At 43.0% G+C, this 18,587-nt stretch overlaps 1 protein-coding gene across 2 annotated transcripts in view; it reads left to right on the forward strand.

The window, feature by feature from the left end:
• Nucleotides 1–14,381: 14,381 nt before the first annotated feature.
• Serpine3 (serpin peptidase inhibitor, clade E (nexin, plasminogen activator inhibitor type 1), member 3) overlaps nt 14,382–18,587 on the forward strand; it is a 28,946-nt gene continuing 24,740 nt past the window's right edge. The window contains exons 1-2 of one of the 2 annotated variants that reach the window (XM_017316054.2): nt 14,382–14,800; nt 16,013–16,287. In XM_017316054.2, coding sequence (XP_017171543.1) covers nt 16,026–16,287 — 262 coding nt within the window. In that variant the 5' untranslated portion in view covers nt 14,382–14,800; nt 16,013–16,025. The remainder of the gene's footprint in view (nt 14,801–16,012; nt 16,288–18,587) is intronic. The other variant, NM_001199945.1, reaches the window with a different exon arrangement.

The following is an 18,587-nucleotide window of genomic DNA, read 5'->3' on the forward strand; positions in this document are numbered from 1 at the left end:
TAGCCCAGAGTTTCTGAAAACTTTGAATTTCAGTCCCCTAAACCCTATAAACCCTTCCCATCCCATACAAATTTGGATAAACTCCAGGTCTTGGAGATAAAAGAAGGGAAGCCAGTTTCAGAATTCAGAGTTCAAGTCTGGGATAAGAACTGCCTCTGGCTGACTTGTGGGCAGTTAGCAGACACTGGCCACCTAGCAGAGTGGCCACTCCTCCACCCCCACCCCACCCCCAGAACCTGGGAGGAGCCAGGAGAACCCACGTCACTCTGACCCCATCTGAATGTCTGCAGGCAAAGCGTCTTCTAAAGCAAGCGTTCTCAGCTGCACAGTGGTTCAAATGCCTTCTCGTTTGTCATCTGCAAAGGCTTAGAGTGAAACGCCAAGTGGACTTAGTGCTTTAGGTCCCTGACATGGAGGATGGGGTGACCCAGCACTAATGCAGTCAGCCTCCTTACATGCCTGTAAACCCTGAAACTTGAGAAGCAGAGGAAGACAAATGAGCAGTTCAAGACCAGCATCGGGCATATGATGAGTTCGAGGCCAGCCTTGGCTGCATGAGACCCTACCTCAGAAGACAAAAACAAAACATACTCATTTTCCCATCTTGATTTAGTCTGGATCAGAAATGTGTCCCAAGGTCTGTGTGCTGAAGACTTGGTCCCCAGATTGAGCTGGAAGATAGTGGTGGAAATGGTCAGAGGAAGGGTCCCAGGGCGAGGTCTTAGGTCACTGAACTGCAAACTCTTCCCCTGCCAGGTGAGTGGCTGTCAGGTGAGTGGCCTTGTTCTACCACATGCTCTGACCATGGGGTCTTACAGCCCCACAGTCCCAAAAGCAATATGGCCATGAGAGACTAAAACGCTAAAGCTGTGAAGCAAAACGGGCCTGTTATCCATCAGTCTGGTTAGTTCAGATATTTATTATAGTGACAGACGACTAACCCTCATTCCTCCAATCAATCAACAAGTTATGTATTGAAGGCCTTCCACAGGCCAGACTTCTGTCTCAGGATGAAGAATACAGCTGTATACAAAAGCCTTCTCTACCCTCATGAAGCCCAGTGTTCAGAAAAATCTAAACCCACATTTTCAGTTTTCAGTATGCTTGCAACCCCATCATGCTTTGCATTGTTGTCTTTGTAGCATTCTTTTCAATGCTCACTGGAAGAAGGCAGGAGCCTGCTTCTAGGAGGACAAGCCTAGTGTCTGAAAAATCTAAATACACTTGAACACAAACAGAAGGTACCAAGATAACCCATTAGCCTGTGATAGGCCTAATGAAGTTCTCAAAGGTTTCTTATCCCATATTTTATATATGAATTTTAAAAATGCATACTTGTGCTTAAAACTGGTGACTCTTTTCCACCAAAAATCATTTGTTTACCTGTGAAAATGTTTCTCTCAAAAGCAAAGTTGTAGGCATGCTTACCCCATCACTGACAGCTACCTGGCTGCCCTTTCAAGGGTCAGTCATCTATTCTATGCCAAGGTCAGAAATACAACATAAGCTAAAAGTTGATGGGCTATATCAGCACGTGGTGGCATATTTTGGAAACCACTAATATAGTCACAAATATAACCTGTGTCACCTCACTCTGGTGACTCCACCTGCAAACCACCGGCTGTGAGGTAATCCCTTAGCAGTGCCCACCAGATTCTGCAGAGAGGAATCCCAGCTGGACACTGAACCACGGGAGCCTTGACTCCCAGATCCTCCCTGAAGTGTTCTGAGCCAGGTACCATTTGCTTCACAGTTTTGGATTTTCAGTGTCTCATTGTGTGGGGAGATGGAGGTGCATCTTGGGGGAAGCAGGAGAGGAGTAGGAGCATAAATCTGACCTAAATACATTGTATGAAATTTTCAAATAATTAATTTTTTTCAAATTCTAATTATGGCGGATGGAGTGATGGTTCGTCGGGTAAAGACCTACTGACTCCAGGTGGATCCCAGGCTCCACATGTGGGCAGAAAACAAGCAACTCTAGTTGTCTTCTGACTTCCACACATGCCCCACAATATGTCTAACATACATGCATATGTGTACACACAAATAACAAATACAATAAAGATTTTAAAAAGAAAATCCCTCAACAGAGAAAAACACATAACAGATGTGAGTAGGGAATTGCAGGAGAGGAAACAGAAAAACCAGCGCACTGTGAAATCCTCCACATCACTGGTGGCCACCCAGATGACCACATTAACCCAGTGAAATACCATTTTGTATTAAGCACACCAGAAAAATAAGAGAGAAGTACTCAGTTATGTACTTCCAACATAATATGCTCACCACCCAAAGGCAGTGATGCTAACTGACCGTGGGCTAGATACATGTTGTTTGGGATGTGGGATGTAGGTAGGCACAATAAAGGCAGATGCTCTATCACCCAGGTGGACCATGTTCCAATGGCATGCATATACATCTTAGTCCCCAAAACTGGTTCCCTCTATAATTGTTCTGGGGAGGGAGTACAGCCCATATGAGAAGTGCAGGGACTGTGTGCACTGAGAACCACACTGTGGGAGTGCATGAAGCCACTGTGGTATTTGCACACTGTGAAGAGTGCCACCACTAGCTACGTGGGGGGTGGGGGGTGGAATGGAATGTAACGGTGCTCCATAGGTCTAAGAACACAGTGTTCACCAGAGGACATTCAGAGCCATAGTGAAGTATATAAAGTTAAATGGATCCATATGCAAAGTTAAATGGATCCATAGAAAATGCATATTACTCAGGGGGAACTAAGAAACAAACAAGAGGTGAGGGGGCTTGGCCAGGGCCAGGTTGGCTGGCATGAACTGGGGGGGGGGGGGGGGGTTAGCTCTCTCCTAGTGTCATGATTTGAATGTGAATCTTTCCCTCATGGGCTTATGTGTTTGAATCCTGGATCCCCAGCTAGTGGATCCTATTTGGAAGGCTATAGAACCTTTAGGGAGTGAGGCATTGCCCAAGGAGGGGAGTCACTAGGGGCAGATCTTGTGTTTGATAACCTGGTGACATTTTCTAACTGTTCTCTACCTTCTGATGAGGAACTCAATGGGACCAGCCACCTCACTCCGCTCTTACCATGACAGATTGTACCCTCAAACTGTAAGCCAAAGTCAGCTCTTCTTGCCTCAACTCGCTTCCTGTGGATGATTTGGTTAGAGAAACAAGAAAAGAAACCGATGTGCCTTGGCTGCAAGATAGCAGTATTGAGTGACTTACTTTTCATAGTTAGACAAAACTTAACCTCTGAAACTGAACACATGCAGAGGCAGGGGAATCACAGTGTTGAGGCAAACCTAGGTGGGGTTCATAGGAAGATTGTGTCTAAGAAGAAAAATTAGTTCTGAATTCATAAATAGAAGCTTCTGTTACAAATAAATGTAAAAAAATTAATAAAAGTAACATTTTCTAGGCTCTCCTTTTGAATGACATTTGAATACCTGTGGTAGTTTGAATATGCTTAGCCCTGTTGGAGTAGGTGTGGCCTTGTTATAGTAAGTATGTCACTGGATGTAGGCTTTACGACCCTCATCCTAGCTGCCTGGAAGTCAGCCTTCTGCCAGAAGCCTTCAGACAAAGATCTAGAACTCTCAGCTCCTCCTGAACCATGCCTGCCTGGACTCTGCCATGTTCTCACTTCAATGATAATGGACTGAACCTCTGAACCTGTAAGCCAGCCCCAATTAAATGTTGTCCTTATAAGAGTTACCCTGGCCATGGTGTCTGTTCAGTAAAACCCTAACTAAGGCACATGCTGTAGTTTGAATCTAAAATGTCTCCCAAAGACTGGCATATCAAAAGGCTTGGTCTCCAGCCCTTGGTGTTACTGAGAAGTAGAAAGTTTAAGAGATTTTTATTTGAAGAAGTTAGGTAATTGGGTGACTGCCTTTGAAGGAATCGGGAATCATTAACATCTCTCTCTCTCTCTCTCTCTCTCTCTCTCTCTCTCTCTCTCTCTCTCTCTGTGTGTGTGTGTGTGTGTGTGTGTGTGTGTGTGTGTGTGTGTGTGTGTGTGTACTTCCAACATAATATGCTCACCACCCAAAGACAGTGGTGCTAACTGACCATGGACTGGGACCTATGGAACTGTGAGCCAATATAAACCTTTTCTCCTTATAAATTGATTTCCTTAGGTATTTTGTTACTGTAACAGAAAGTGGCACAAGAGGACTTGATCCACAGACTCTGATCCTTTTGGCCTTCCACTCTTAGTAAATTGGGTGGTGCAGAGAGGCTGACTCATGCATCTTCAGAGTGAGAGGTGGTTCCTATAAGCCTGCTGTGTTGAAGAGGTAACTGAAGCTCCGGGCAAATCACAGAGTTACTTAGCTCTGGATCTATAGTCAGTAAAAGGCAGTCGGGTGCATTATCTGATCAATGGTGCTGGCAGGCATCAGAAGGTTAGTTGTTTGAACCCTATGCACTGGGTAACTTTGAAGAATTGTAAGGCGATGTTGCAACAGTCAGCACCAACAGCAGGAAACTCCGATATGGTTCCTTCCATCATTCCCTCTAGAAAGACAGGCAGAGGCTCAAATGCACAGTACATGGTTTTCCTCTAACTCCATTATATCTCATTCCTTCATATTACTCTCTAGCTTGTCCTGGCCCTAGGGCTTCTTTCTTTTATGAGGACATATCTCAGACAGCTAGTGTGCTTTCTTCCTATCATGAACTCCTAAAGAGTAGAACTACGTACGAATAAGGATTGTCCCCACACAAACCCAAGCAAGCCGGCAATACACAACAATGAGGAAACACCTGTATATTAAACATGGTCTACCTGAATTTAAACAGCATGCTTCTATTCGACATATTAGTTTAACTAGACTCCAGGTTTGAAGATTATATAGTTATGCCTATACGAAATTAGCCAGTGGAAAGTGAATAATCATAAAATGTTTATGTCATTCTTCTTTAATATATGTTTTATTACTTCTTTGAGAATTCTATAGAATGTTTTCATCATATTTAATACTTCCCTTCCCTAACTCCTCTGACATCCCTGCTCCCCGCCACCTTTTTTTTTTCTTTTTCAAAAGGAGTATAGATTTATTTTAGCTTGTGATTCTGGAAGTCTTTTCTTTTTTTTTTTAAGGTGGGAAGAGACAGAAGAGAGAACCAGAAGACTAGGAGAATGAATGGAACTCTGTAGCTGCTGGGGAAGGGGGGAATTTCTTGGCAATCCCTGAGACATGGGATAGAGGAGGCTCCCAGGAGTCAATACAGGTAACCTTAGCCAAGATGCCCAACTGTGGGGACATGGAATCTGAATAGACAGGCAGGACCTCCAGTAGAGGAATAAGGACACTAACCCACCCACAAAACTTTTGACCCAAAATGTGTTCTGGCTAAAAGAAATGTAAGGGCAAAGACAGAGCAGAAACTGAAGGAATGAATGGCCAACCAATAACCAGCCAACCTGAGAGCCATCCAATGGGCAAACACCAATCCCTGACACTATTAATGATATTCCATTATGCTTACAGACAGGAGCCTAGCATAACAGTCCTCTGAGAGGCTCTACTCAGCAACTGACCAAAATAAATGCAAATACCCAAAGCAAAACATTGGACAACAGTGGGAGACCCTTGTGGAAGTTTGCGGGGGGGGGGGGGGGTTGAAGGTCCTGAAAGGGATGAGAACTCCACAGGAAGAGCAACAGAGTCAACTAACCCGAACCCCTAGGAGCTCTCAGTGACTGAACCACCAACCAAAGAGCATACACAAGCTGGCCAGAGACCCCCCAGCACATATATAGCAGAAGGCTGCCTTGTCCTGCCTCAGTGAGAGAGGATGAACCCAATCCTGCAGAGATTTGACACACCATGGTGCGGGATATGCCCAAGGTAGGTATCCTCTCCGAGGAATAGTGGAGGTGGATGGGGAGGGATTTGGTTAGGAAGGGATGGGAGAGGGGCAAGGAGAAAAACATTTGGGATGTAAATAAATAAATACATTTTTAAAGAAAAGATAGGAATATGGATTTTTTAAAAAATGTATCAAGTCCAATTTGTGCTGCCCAAGTATTCTTGGATGTGTGGTAGGATATGACTTACAGGAGCTACAATCTTAGAGAAAACTGACTGTTCTCCAGGTAGCAATCAATTGCTAATAGCTCCTCAGTTAGGAGTGGGACTTCTCAGGAGACAGTCTCCTGAGAGGCTCTGCCAGTGCCTGACAAATACAGAAGTGGAGGCTCACAGTCACCCATTGGTCAGAGCACAGGGTCCCCAATGGAGAAACTAGAGAAAGGACCCAAGGAGCTGAAGGGGTTTGCAGCCCCATAGGAAGAACAACAATATGAACCAACCAGTAACCCCAGAGCTCCCAGGGACTAAACCACCAACCAAAGAGTACACATGGAGGGACTCAAGGCTCCAGCCTCATATGTAGCACAGGTTGTCCTTGTCGGACATCAATGATTGGAAAGGCCCTTAACCTTGTGAAGGCTTGATGCCCCAGTGTAGGGGAATGCCAGGAAAGGGAAGCGGGAGTGAGTGGGTTGGTGAGCAGGGGCAGGGAGGATGGGATGGGGGGTTCAGAGGGGAAATGAGGAAAGGGGGTAAAATTTGAAATGTAAATAAAGAAGTTATTTAGTAAAAGGAAAAAAAGAATGGAAAAAAAAAAAGGAGGTGGACTTCATGACTATCTCACTTCTCCATACTGGATTTTGTCTGGCTTGGCCTTTTCCAGGTGTTGTGCATTCTGTCATAAACTGCTGTGAGTCCAGATGAGCAACTACCCTGCTATGACCAGAAGGTACTGCTTCCTTGTGGTCATCCAACACCTTTAGCTCCTACATTCTTTTTACCTCCTCTTTTACAATGATCCTTGAAGGTTGAAATGAAGGAGGTGAAGTATAGGTGTTCCACTTAGGGCTAAGCATTCTTCAGTCTCATTCTCTGACCCATGGTCGGTTGAGGGACTCTGAGATAATTACCATCTACTGCAAATAGAAGCTATTCAGAAGAAAGTTGGGAAATCTATGGGTATAATGATGTTATTAGGATCAAGTTTAATACTATTTATTATTAGATTATATGGTAGATATAAATATAAATTCCTATTTAGCAGAATGATGTAGAAGGTGATCCTTAATCAGATAATGGAGCCAGGTGTTGGTTTCATCTTGTGGAACAGGACTTAAATTCAAGCAGAGAGTGGTTGGTTACTCCCACAATATTTATGGCACGTTTGTATCCATGGGCACATCTTACTAGGCCAGTCATTGCTATTATAGCTCTCAGGGTTCACAGCGGGGTAAGAGACTGATGACTCCTGTTCTCCCCTGGGAGCCTGGATAGAGCTTTCAAGCACTATGAACGCTAGCCTGCAGGGATGGAGCTTTCAGCTTGATTTCTCATTATTTCACAACTCAGGTATGTGGTGGTTTTAGTAGTAGGCTCTTACTGTCAAGATCGAGAAGGTAACCAAGAGTCCTGCCAAGCTCGTAACGTTTGGGCGTCTATGGGACCTTGTTGACCAACAGCTATAAAAGGCATAACCCATTCCTAGCACTGAGCATCTTATTTATTAGCCTTTGGTGTATGCTATGGGCATCTTCACTCTATTATAGGATAACTTCATCTTGAATGAATATATATATATATATATATATATATATATATATATATATTCAAATATATGTATTAATGTATTTGCTTTAGGGAGTCACAACAGTAAGTCTCCATAAGTCTTTTTCAAAGGATCTTTGTGTTATTTTTTTTCTTATCTCCTCCTCCACCCTGCCCTCCCCTCCCCAACCACAATTTAACCCTTCCTGTTCCATTATTCCCTCTACACCACTGCATTCTATCTCTCCTCTCTTGAGCCCCGACCCCCCCCCACACACACACTATGTCCCCTTAATAATCTCCTAGCCTCTGTGGGTATTCCAAATAAAACACACATATCCAAAGCTCCAATGCTAACATACACAAATAAGAGAAAATATGTAACATTTGTTTTTCTGGGTCAGGGTTCTCTCACTCAGAATGATGGTTTCTAGCTTTACTCATTTTTCTGCTAATTTCATCATTTCATTTTTCCTATCATCAGAATAATACTCCATTGTGCAAATATACCACTGTTTCCTTATTCATTCCTCCATTGATGAGCATTTGTCTATTTCTAGTTCCTGGATATTGTGAATAGAACAGAAATGAACATAAAAATGCAGGTATGTCCGTGTTAGACTATAGAGTCCTTTGGGTATGCATCCTTTAGGTTTATATTGCTATAATAAAAGACTATTACCAAAAGCCCATGGGGGATTGGTACTTGGCTTTCACTTGCATAACACTATTCATCATTGAAGGAAGTCAAGACAGAAACTCAAGCAGAGCATGAACCTGTAGCTGAAGCTGACACAGAGGCCATGGAGGGGTGCTGCTTACTGGCTTGTTCCTCCTGGCTTACTCAGCCTCCTTTCTTTTACAACCCAGGACCACCTGCCCAGGGGTGGCCCCACCCATAATGAGCGGGTCCCTCCCCCATCAATCACTACTTAAGAAAATGCCCTACAGACTTGCCTACAACCTGATCTTATGGAGGCATTTTCTCAACTGAAATCAGGGAGGCATTTAGGCTCCCTCCTGTCTGATGACTCTAGCTTAGGCTGATTGACATAAAACCAGCCCACACAACATTCAAGGGTGCTATAGCTAAGTTGTGTGGTAGATACATTTCTAGTTTTTGGGGGGCTCCTGAATGCTGATTTCCACTGTGGCTGTATCAGTTTGCACTCCTGCCAGCAGTGACTAAGGATTTTCTCTTCCCCACGTCCACACCCGCATCTGTCATCATGTGATTTGGTTTGTTGACCTTAGCCACTCTGACTGTGGTGACATGAAATTTCAAAATAGTTTTAATTTGCATTTCTCCGAAGAGACTGAATATTTTTAAAGCATTTCTCAGCCACTTACATTTCATCTTCTGAGAACTCACTGTTTAGTTTCATACCCCAGTTTCCTTCTGGGTTGTTTGTTCTTTGATGTTTAGGTCTTCAGTTCTTTATATTCTCAATACCGTCTGTCAGATGCATACCTGGTAAAGCTTTTTTCCCCTATTTTGTGGGCTACCTCTTTGCTTGAGTGATGATGTCTTTTACCGTACAAAAGCTTTTTAATTTCACAAGGTCTCAATTTTTAATTGCTACTTTTAAGGATTTTTATTCAGTCTTTGCTTAGTTTTTGGCATGAGTGTAATTAAGAGTTCACAGGAAGACTTTGGACGTATACATTCCTTTCTAATTTGTGTGATAGTTACAGTAGTATTGGTATTAGTGTTTATTTGAAAGATCTGAAAAGATTCTGTGTACTCACTGATAAGTCAATATCAGCCCAGAAACTTAGAATACCCAAGATATAAGATACAATTTGCTAAACACATGAAACTCAAGAAGAATGAAGGCCAAAGTATGGACACTTTGCCCCTTCTTAGAATTGGGAACAAAACACCCATGGAAGGAGTTACAGAGACAAAGTTTGGAGCTGAGACGAAAGGATGGACCATCTAGAGACTGCCATATCTGGGGATCCATCCAATAATCAGCCCCCAAACGCTGACACCATTGCATACACTAGCAAGATTTTGCTGAAAGGACCCAGATATAGCTGTCTCTTGTGAGACTATGCCAGGGCCTAGCAAACACAGAAGTGGATGCTCACAGTCAGCTATTGGATGGAGCACAGGGCCCCCAGTGGAGGAGCTAGAGAAAGTATCCAAGGAGCTAAAGGGATCTGCAATCCTATAGGTGGAACAACAATATGATCTAACCAGTACCCCCCGGAGCTCTTGTCTCTAGCTGCATATGTATTAGAAGATGGACTAGTCAGCCATCAGTGAAAAGAGAGGCCCGTTGGTCGTGCAAACTTTATATGCCTCAGTACAGGGGAACGCCAGGCCAAGAAGTGGGAGTGGGTGGGGGAGCGTGTAGGGGACTTTTGGGATAGCATTGGGAATGTAAATGAAATAAATACATAATAAAAAAAAATACACTACATAAAAAAAAAGATTCTGTGCTAAATCTGTCTTGCTCTGGTTATTTTATTGAGAGACTTTTAGTTACTGCTTCTACCTCATTGCTATATTATGAGTCTATTAAATTCATTTATTTCATCTTTATTTAGTGTTTAGTGTGCTAAATTTATCTAGAAACTCACCTGTTTCTCTTAAGTTTTCCAATTTGGTGAAATATAGATTTTTAAAACATGTCCTGTGTCTGTTGCACTATCTCCCATTTCATTCTTAATTCCATTAATTTAGATTCTTTTCCCTTTCATTTGGTTTATTTGGATAAAGGTTTGTCACTCTTGTTACTCTTTTCCAAAAACCAACTCTATTTCATTGATTACTTTTATTGTTTGTTTGATTTCAGCCCTGACTTTGATTATTGTTTCTGTCTACTTTTCCCAGGTAATGTTCATTCCTGTTTTTATAAGTCTTTTGGGAATATATACTTGTTAATTTGAGATGTCTCAAACATTTTAATATAGGCCCTTAGTGCTCTAATGACTTAGGAACACCTCTGGCGCATCCTATAGATTTCAGTTGTGTTTACATTTTTATTCAATTACAGACATTTTAAATTTTTCTTCCTTCATTTCTCTTTTGGCCCAGTTGTATGTTGCTTACTTTCCATGAGCTTTCTCTTGCTTTTGACAGCCAGCTTTACCCAACTATGGTCAGATTGACTGCAGATTTTGTTTTCCTATATTTATGGAGACTTGCTTTGTGTCTTAATAGGGAATAGATTTTGAGGAAAGTCCCATGGGCTGCTGAGAAGACTGTGTATTCTTCAATGTTTGTGTGGAATGCTCTGTATATGCTGTTGTACATTTAATTTATAATGCCATTTAGCTCCAAAGTTTTTCTATTTAGTTTTTTTTCTCCCACATTATCTATTGGTGAGTGTAGGGTGTTGACATCACCCACTATCAACGTGTTGGCATCAACCTATAGTTTTATATCTAACAGTGTCTCATTTATAGAATTAGGCTCCCTCCATGTTTTGTGCATATATATATATTTTGGATTATAATATCCTGTTGGTGAATTTTTCTCTTAATAAATCCTTCCTTATCTCTTCTGACAAGTTTTGATTTGAAATCTATTTTGTCAGATATTAGAATAGCTATCTCTGCTTTTTTCAGTTCCATTTGCTTAGAATACCATTTTTACCACAAAGTGATGGCTCTCTTGATGGTGAGGTCCCTTCCCCCCCCCCCCCGAAGGCAACAACAACAAAAATTAATGGATCTTATTTTATAATCCAACCTACCAGCCTGTGTCTTTTTATTGGGGAATTGACACAATTAATATTCAGTGCAGTAATCCCTGACATTTTATTGACTTTACTTTTTATATTTATTTAGATCTCTTTTGGTTACCTGTTCTGGTATTATTTGACCTCCTGGGTGAATTTGTTCTTCTCTTCAGGTTGAAGTGTTCTTCTCATATCCTCTATAGAGATGGCTTAGTATTCATAAAGCCCTATAATCTGTCTTTATCATGGGACATTTTTGTTTCTCCTTCAATTCCAATAGATAGTTGTACTGCATATGCTAATCTGGATTGAAAGTTCTGGTCATCAGGCACTTAAAGCACAGCTTTCCAGCCCTTTTGGCATTGAAGGTCTCTGCCAGACAACCCAGTGCTAGTCTTGTACATAACTTGGCCTTTCTCTCTTACAAGTTTCAATAGCCCTTTGTGATTCTGGTTTTAATGTTTTAGTTGTAATGCATCATGGAGAATTTCCTTCCTGGCCTTGTTTGTTCTACCTTCTAAAAGCATCTTTCTAGATGAATAGCGTTTCTCTTTCCAGTTTTGGAAATTTTTCTTCTATGATATTCCTGAAGACATTTCCTGTCTCTGCTAGGGTTTCCTTACCTGCTTTATGAGCATAATTCAGAGCTTGTGTCTTTTCGTGGTACCTCAAACCTTTCCATGTTCCTTCCATTCATATATTTTCATCTCATTGACCTTTCCTGAGCTATCCAACTCCTCTGCTAGGTTTCTATTCCCAACTCTCTTTTCCACGTGGTCATTCTGTTCCTGAGGCTTTCCATTGGGATTCTTAATTGACTTATTGAGTTTTTCATTTCCACAATCATTTCAGGTTGAGTTTTCTTAAAATTCAAACAGTTTTCATGTCTCAGATTGGACATCTTGTTTCATTCTTCACTTGGTTTTTGTCTTTGAGTGTTTGACCATAGTTATTAATCATTATTTTTAATTTTTTATCTGGGAGTTCTTCTAAGTCATCTTCAATGGGTGCCATTACTTTGGGGCTTCATATTGCTTTTATTTCTGTGTTGGGATTTGAACACCTGGAGTTACTTTATTAGTTGAGTCTTTCTTCCTTCTTGCCTGCCTGCCTTCCTTCCTTCCTTCCTTCCTTTCTTCCCCTCTTTCTTCAAGTCACCTTCTTGTTTCATCAGGAGTCTTAACAGTGCTCAGGAGTCTAATTCATATAAGGGTTGAGAATGTTGATTCTTCTGGTTTCATTTTTGTTGGTTGGTTGGTTGGGAGAATAAATACAACTCTTTTCAGGTCTTCAGCTTGTCAACTATAATTTGATGCCTTCAGTGGCCTGGTCAAGGAACTTGAAACAAGTTTCCCCTGAGACAGTGTGGACTGATTCTGGGTTTCAAGATGGGATAGGACAATGAAAGGCAGCTGGCAAGGGCTCTGGTGAATCCAGAAGGTGGAAATAGCGTGTGCCTTCCAGCTACATGTGCTTGCTGGAAAGTCCCTAGTTGGAAATAGGCTAAGAACTAGTGAGTCCTAAAGGGAGAGAGAAGGAGCTAAAGTAGGTATCACCAGGGTGACCAGAACAAATGAGAAGAAGCATCGTAATCTAAAAGCACCATACTTTGTCTGTCTAGAGGTGCTTCACCAGAACAGCCCTGAGAAATGAAAGCAGTCTAGAAGCATGTCACCAATCCATAGAGTCTGGATAGACTATCAAAAGCCTTAGAATCCCATGGGGAGTTCAAAAGATCCAATGTCTTGGCTCCTTTAACAGACACCACTGAGGCTGTGGGAAATAACATAAGCCTGAGAGTAAAAGCAGGGGATATAAGTTCAAGCCTCAACAGAATCTTGAGTTCTTCTGTCTTAATTTCTCCCTCTGTGAAATGGGAGTAATATGTGTGCTCATGGCACTGTCATGGGGATTCACACAATGTGCAGCTGTGAATGGAAAATTTCTAACTTCATAGAGCATGGAGGATATACTCAATAATGTTCACTTTGCTTGTTTTTACGGCTATGAATAACCAATATCCATATAAATAACCAATCCTGGCAAGATGGATGCCAACATGCAATCTCTATAACTGGTCAGACACCATGATGACACACCAGCTTCTGCTGAGTACCCCAAAGCAACATCAGTTGCTATTCATATTTTATTCATCCACACATTGAAATATTTAGTCCATGTGAGAAATGTCTCGAGCATTTAAAGTTTTCCTGGCATTGTTTCATGAAAATGTTTTCAAAAGCAGTTTAGAATTGTACATTCATAAAGTTAGGAAATCACATTCACAGAAGTGACACAGCCAGATTGCCCAATTTCAGAAGTCGTTTCTCAGGCATCTCTCCGTACTGCTATTGGCAATTACTTAATTAATCGACTTTAGCTAAAGTCAGTCCACCTTAAGAACCTTGAGGCATCGCAAAAAGCCCTTGGATTTACTGCAGCTTTCTGTTTAACGCTGTCAGTGTAAACATCTAAAGTCCACGTTCAAAGTGAAAGACAAGAGTCCAGTGAGAGTGTAGCCCAGGCTGCTGATTCAATGCTACATTCCCCAACCAGGCCTAGAGCCTTGGGGCCCAGCAGGCAATCAGGAGCTAGTTCTTGGATGCACGAATAGATGGAATGAATGCTTTCTCTGGGTACTTTGACAGAAGTTAAATACATTTCTTTCCCCTGCCATACTGTAGCTTAGAGTCCAAGACACACAATGGTGAATTTACATCAAAATTCAAGATTTGAAGAGATTTCATATGAAACAGCTACAGAACTGTAACTATCCTAAGACCCAAAATACCCTTGGATTGAATATCTATGATTAAACTTTAAAGTGAATTGCCCACTGATTATAGGGGTGTGAGTACTTGTCAAGTTAAAGGGACCCCCCATGGGATCTCTCTTTCTTAAATTATTATAGTGGGCTTGTTGCACTGTATCTGAGGACTGTTCTAGGGCTCATATTACACAGCAGGTACACTCGATTTTGTTAATAATGGATGAGGCCAGCTGTCTTGCTCTAACCTGATTGAACCAGACTTTGCACTGCTTGCTTTTTTTTCTTTTTCAGCCCTGCACTTGCTGAAAGTTCCAGGCCATGCTCAAAGACTGACCTATTGTTTTGTTTCCAGGAGGAGGAGAGAGGCACTAGGTACCTGGCACCCAGCAAAAACCCAGAGTTATCTCGGAATTCTTCAAAGTCATAAAGGGCTAGATGGAGGGTTCCTTGCTGGTACAACCAGGTCACAAGCCTTAGAAGGCTTGATGGGCATGGCTGGCTCTGTCCCCGAGGCATACTCTGCTCTCATCTGGGCTTTGCTGCCTACAGCTGAGATGCTTCTCCTGGCTCCCTGCAGAACGTCCAGGCTCCAGGAATTTGGACGGAGTGGTAGAGACATCGCCGGCAGAGACGGCAATTACCAGCTTCCTCCCTGGGATGTCTTGTGATTCGGGGCACATTCTGCTCCTACTCTTTTAAAAAGGGCAGCATGTTGATGCTCAAGGCACAAGAACAGAATCAAACAAGGAAACTACCATTTGATTAAAGAGTCGGTGAGTATACAACACATCCCTGGTAGTCATGGCAGGACCTGGGTCACCAGGAGTCTGGGCATCAAAGTCTATTTGCTAAGGGTTGCAAGTGCTCTTGTCTCGGAAGCTGATAGAAGCTGCACGAACTCTCAAAGTAGGACTTGAAGCTTTCACTAATGACCTTAGAGTAAAGCCTACTTTCTCTCTAGACATACGCACCCATGCAAATTCCCACTCCGTGGGTTCCGAGGTCACGTGTATTTGTGTTCAGCCCTGAAGGGAAGAGCTGGGAAACATGGCTTTTTCTCTTAGATCTTTATTTAAAGGGAATTCCACTGAGCCCAGGCCTTTGCTTATAAGCTTGTATAGGAAGTGCTTTGGACTGGGTATTTCTCTCCCATTGGCCTAGTCTGATTCCACAGTTGAAGCAATTAGCAAAGATTGCTACTGTAGTGAAAGTGCTCTGCTCTGCTCTTCTTGCTCCCTTCTGGATTCCTTTGCTACTCATGGTAGCCCCTCTTCCTGGGAGGACACAGTTCTGAGGAGGAGCTTTCTATTATTATTGTTCTACTCTGTGGAATAATCTACTACGTAGCATGAAATCTAATATTCTAGGCCCAGCTATCCCATTCATCACTCTTAGAACATACATATATGTTCTTAATATTTTATGTAGTACTCTTAAAGGCCAGGATCTGTCATAACTCTGTTATTCTCCCCCTACCAGTGAGTCACTGAGTTCTCTAGAGCACAGCCCCCATGACTATAGTTACGATACCTAGTATGGATGTGAGAATATCAACCAAGAATATATAATCTTTTTAGCCTAAAAGATAAACTTTGAGTATGGTTAATATTATAATGACTCATAAGAAACATGGCTCAGCTATAAGCAGGCTAAGTACTAGGAAACCATAGGATGCACTTTGACATTTCTTAACATAATGACTTGTTTCACTATAACCAGGACTTTTCCAAGGCCTCACGTACAGTAAGAGGAGCAGATCTTCCAGCACGGGGTTGAGTTTTCAAAAAGATCCCAGCCCAACCAAGCATCCTAGACATGTAGGAGCATGGTGGGTAAGCAAGAAAGTGAAGCGAGACTGTCCTTTGGGCCATACCTGGCCACTGAAAACAGAGCCAGGTGCCCCAGTTCCCAGATGATGAGCCTTGTCACCTTGTCTTCCTTGTCACCAGCATTCTCTCTGTACTTCCCCTCCCTCTGAACTGCAGGTGTCCAGTCTCCATGCTGCCTCTCCTGCAGGTCACCTTCTTTCTTCTCTCCTCCTGCTTCTCAGCAGGAGGGGGCAGCCCCCTCAGTGAAGGCCTGTGGCTGCTGAAGACTGAGTTTGCCCTCCACCTTTACCGGAGTGCAGCAGCAGAGAGAAACGGGACAAACTTCGTCATCTCACCGGCCAGTGTGTCCCTCTCCCTGGAGATCCTGCAGTTTGGAGCCAGGGGCAACACCGGCTGGCAGCTGGCTGGGGCCCTCGGCTATACAGTGCAAGGTAAGAGGCTCCTCTCTCCTGCTTCTCTCAGCCCTGCTCCCTGCTCCACCCTGCTCAAGTGCTCTGGGCGGGGAGCGCAGATCCCAGTGTGCACAGGGAGAGAGGCATGGCCATTCGTGAAGCACTCAGACTTTTACCATGGCTGTTCTTGATTGTGGGGACTTCCTTCTAGCCTCATGGCAATACCACAGTTTTGAGTCACTGTCCCTTTTAGAATGCTTGCTGTGGCTGGGAGAGGTGGGGAACACCTTCTAAACAGTCACTGATTGCCTTTTGAAGTTGGTGGTTTCATTGGCACCCCTATTTGGGGAAGTAGATAGGCAGAGGGTGGAGACAACTTGCTGGAAGTCACACAGTCAATAAAAGGCAGGCTGGGCTTAAATGCACTTTTTTTTGTTTTGTTTTGTTTGTTTGTTTGTTTGTTTTTTTGAGACAGGGTTTCTCTGTATAGCCCTGGCTGTCCTGGAACTCACTTTGTAGACCAGGTTGGCCTCAAACTCAGAAATCCACCTGCCTCTGCCTCCCAAGTGCTGGGATTAAAGGCGTGCGCCACCACGCCCGGCTCTTAAATGCACTCTTTAGATCCAGGACTATGCTCTTGACCAACCTATTTTCATGATTCTGAGGTTTCTGCCAGCTTATATCTACATATTGTTTCTCGAAACAGCTCTGCTAACAGCAGAGAAAGTCTTTAGAACACAGCACAGCCTGCATTGACCTACATGGGTGATGCAGCTCAATACGTGAGCAGCTATAAGCTAAAGCTAACACAGCCTTCCCTTCTCAATCTCAGAATAAGATGTCAATATAAAACATAGTGTTGGTGGCTGAGGCAGGATTTCTTAATTCCAAGCCAGTCTGTTATGTAGCAGGAACCCCATCTCAAAACAAACAAAGCAATGAACATCACTAAAACTGGCAGGAGTCGTCTTTGGATGAATTAAGATTTGTCAGAAGGCACAAGAAATAATGCCAACTCAGCCTAGCCACGGTGTCCTCTGGGGGTGGACCCTTGAGCTAGCAAATCAAAGTTAGAATTCAACATGTCTGGCACCAGGTGCCCCCTGAACTACCTGTCCTCCTCAATGTATACCCTGACCACTGCTAAAACAAGTCTTACAATCCTGCTGGACAACCAATAGGCTGTTCTCTCTAGGGACAACTGAAACCAAAGATAGTTTTTAGAACTCAGTTGTTCTCAGCAATTAGACCACAGCAGCATACACGTCCACAGGCTCACTTAGAGTCAGGACACTACGATTCATCAAGTGTGGTGCTCTTGCAATATAGATCACGGCTGGTCAGAAACTTGTCTTATGCACATGAGGAGAACTCTGAAGGCAGCAACTCTGTCTGGGAGAGCAATACATGTAGACATGGGGGTGAGTGCCGCCTGGTTCTGTGATTCCACAGAGCAGGTTGGAGCCTCCCCAGAAGAGAATACATCCAAGCTGGTCAGGAAGAAGAAATGTGATTAATATAGAAAAGGCAGGCACTTCTGCCTTCAACAGAGTCTCACACAAGTCAGGACGAAGGGTCTTGGTTGGACAAGAGGGTCAGATCTGAGACCAGATCCCATCATGGTATCTGGTTAACTGGTTGATCATGCATGATGACAAGATCAGGGCTTCCACAGAGCCCATTAGATATTGTCCAGATGACAGGAATTCTATGCAGGACAGTGATTCCCCTAAGTTTCTGAAACGCACGCTGCTTTGCCATTGTATGCATCCACCATCAGCTAGTAATAGCAGGAGCAGGCCATCCTCAGACTCCTCTTTATCATGTTCTCCATCTCAGGTGCACTGTGCCTGCTTAAAATTATATAGCAGGGCCAGCTGCCTGCCGCAACCCAGCCTTTCTTTTAAAAGGTAACACAGGGCTGGAAAGATGTTCATAGCATAGCAGTTAGGAGCTCATACTTCTCTTTCGGAAGTCCCAAATTTGGTTCTCAGCACCAATGTCAGACAGCTCACGAACACTTGTAACTCCAGCTCTAGGAAATCCAATACTGTCTTCTAGCCTCTGTGGACATTGCACTAATATGCCCAGACACACATATACATAAAACTTAAATTTTGATATATTCTTTATTTTTAATTTAATATAATTTCCTCATTTTTTTCTCTTCCTTTTCTTCCCGCAAATCCTTCCCCTGCCCCCTTGCTCCTTCTTGAAATCATGGCTTCTCTTTGTTATTGTTTTACACACACACACACACACACAGAGAGAGAGAGAGAGAGAGAGAGAGAGAGAGAGAGAGAGAGAGAGAGAGAGAAGGATGGATAGATAGATAGATA

The sequence above is a fragment of the Mus musculus genome, chromosome 14, assembly GCF_000001635.26.
Source record: "Mus musculus strain C57BL/6J chromosome 14, GRCm38.p6 C57BL/6J".
Lineage (NCBI taxonomy): Eukaryota > Metazoa > Chordata > Mammalia > Rodentia > Muridae > Mus > Mus musculus.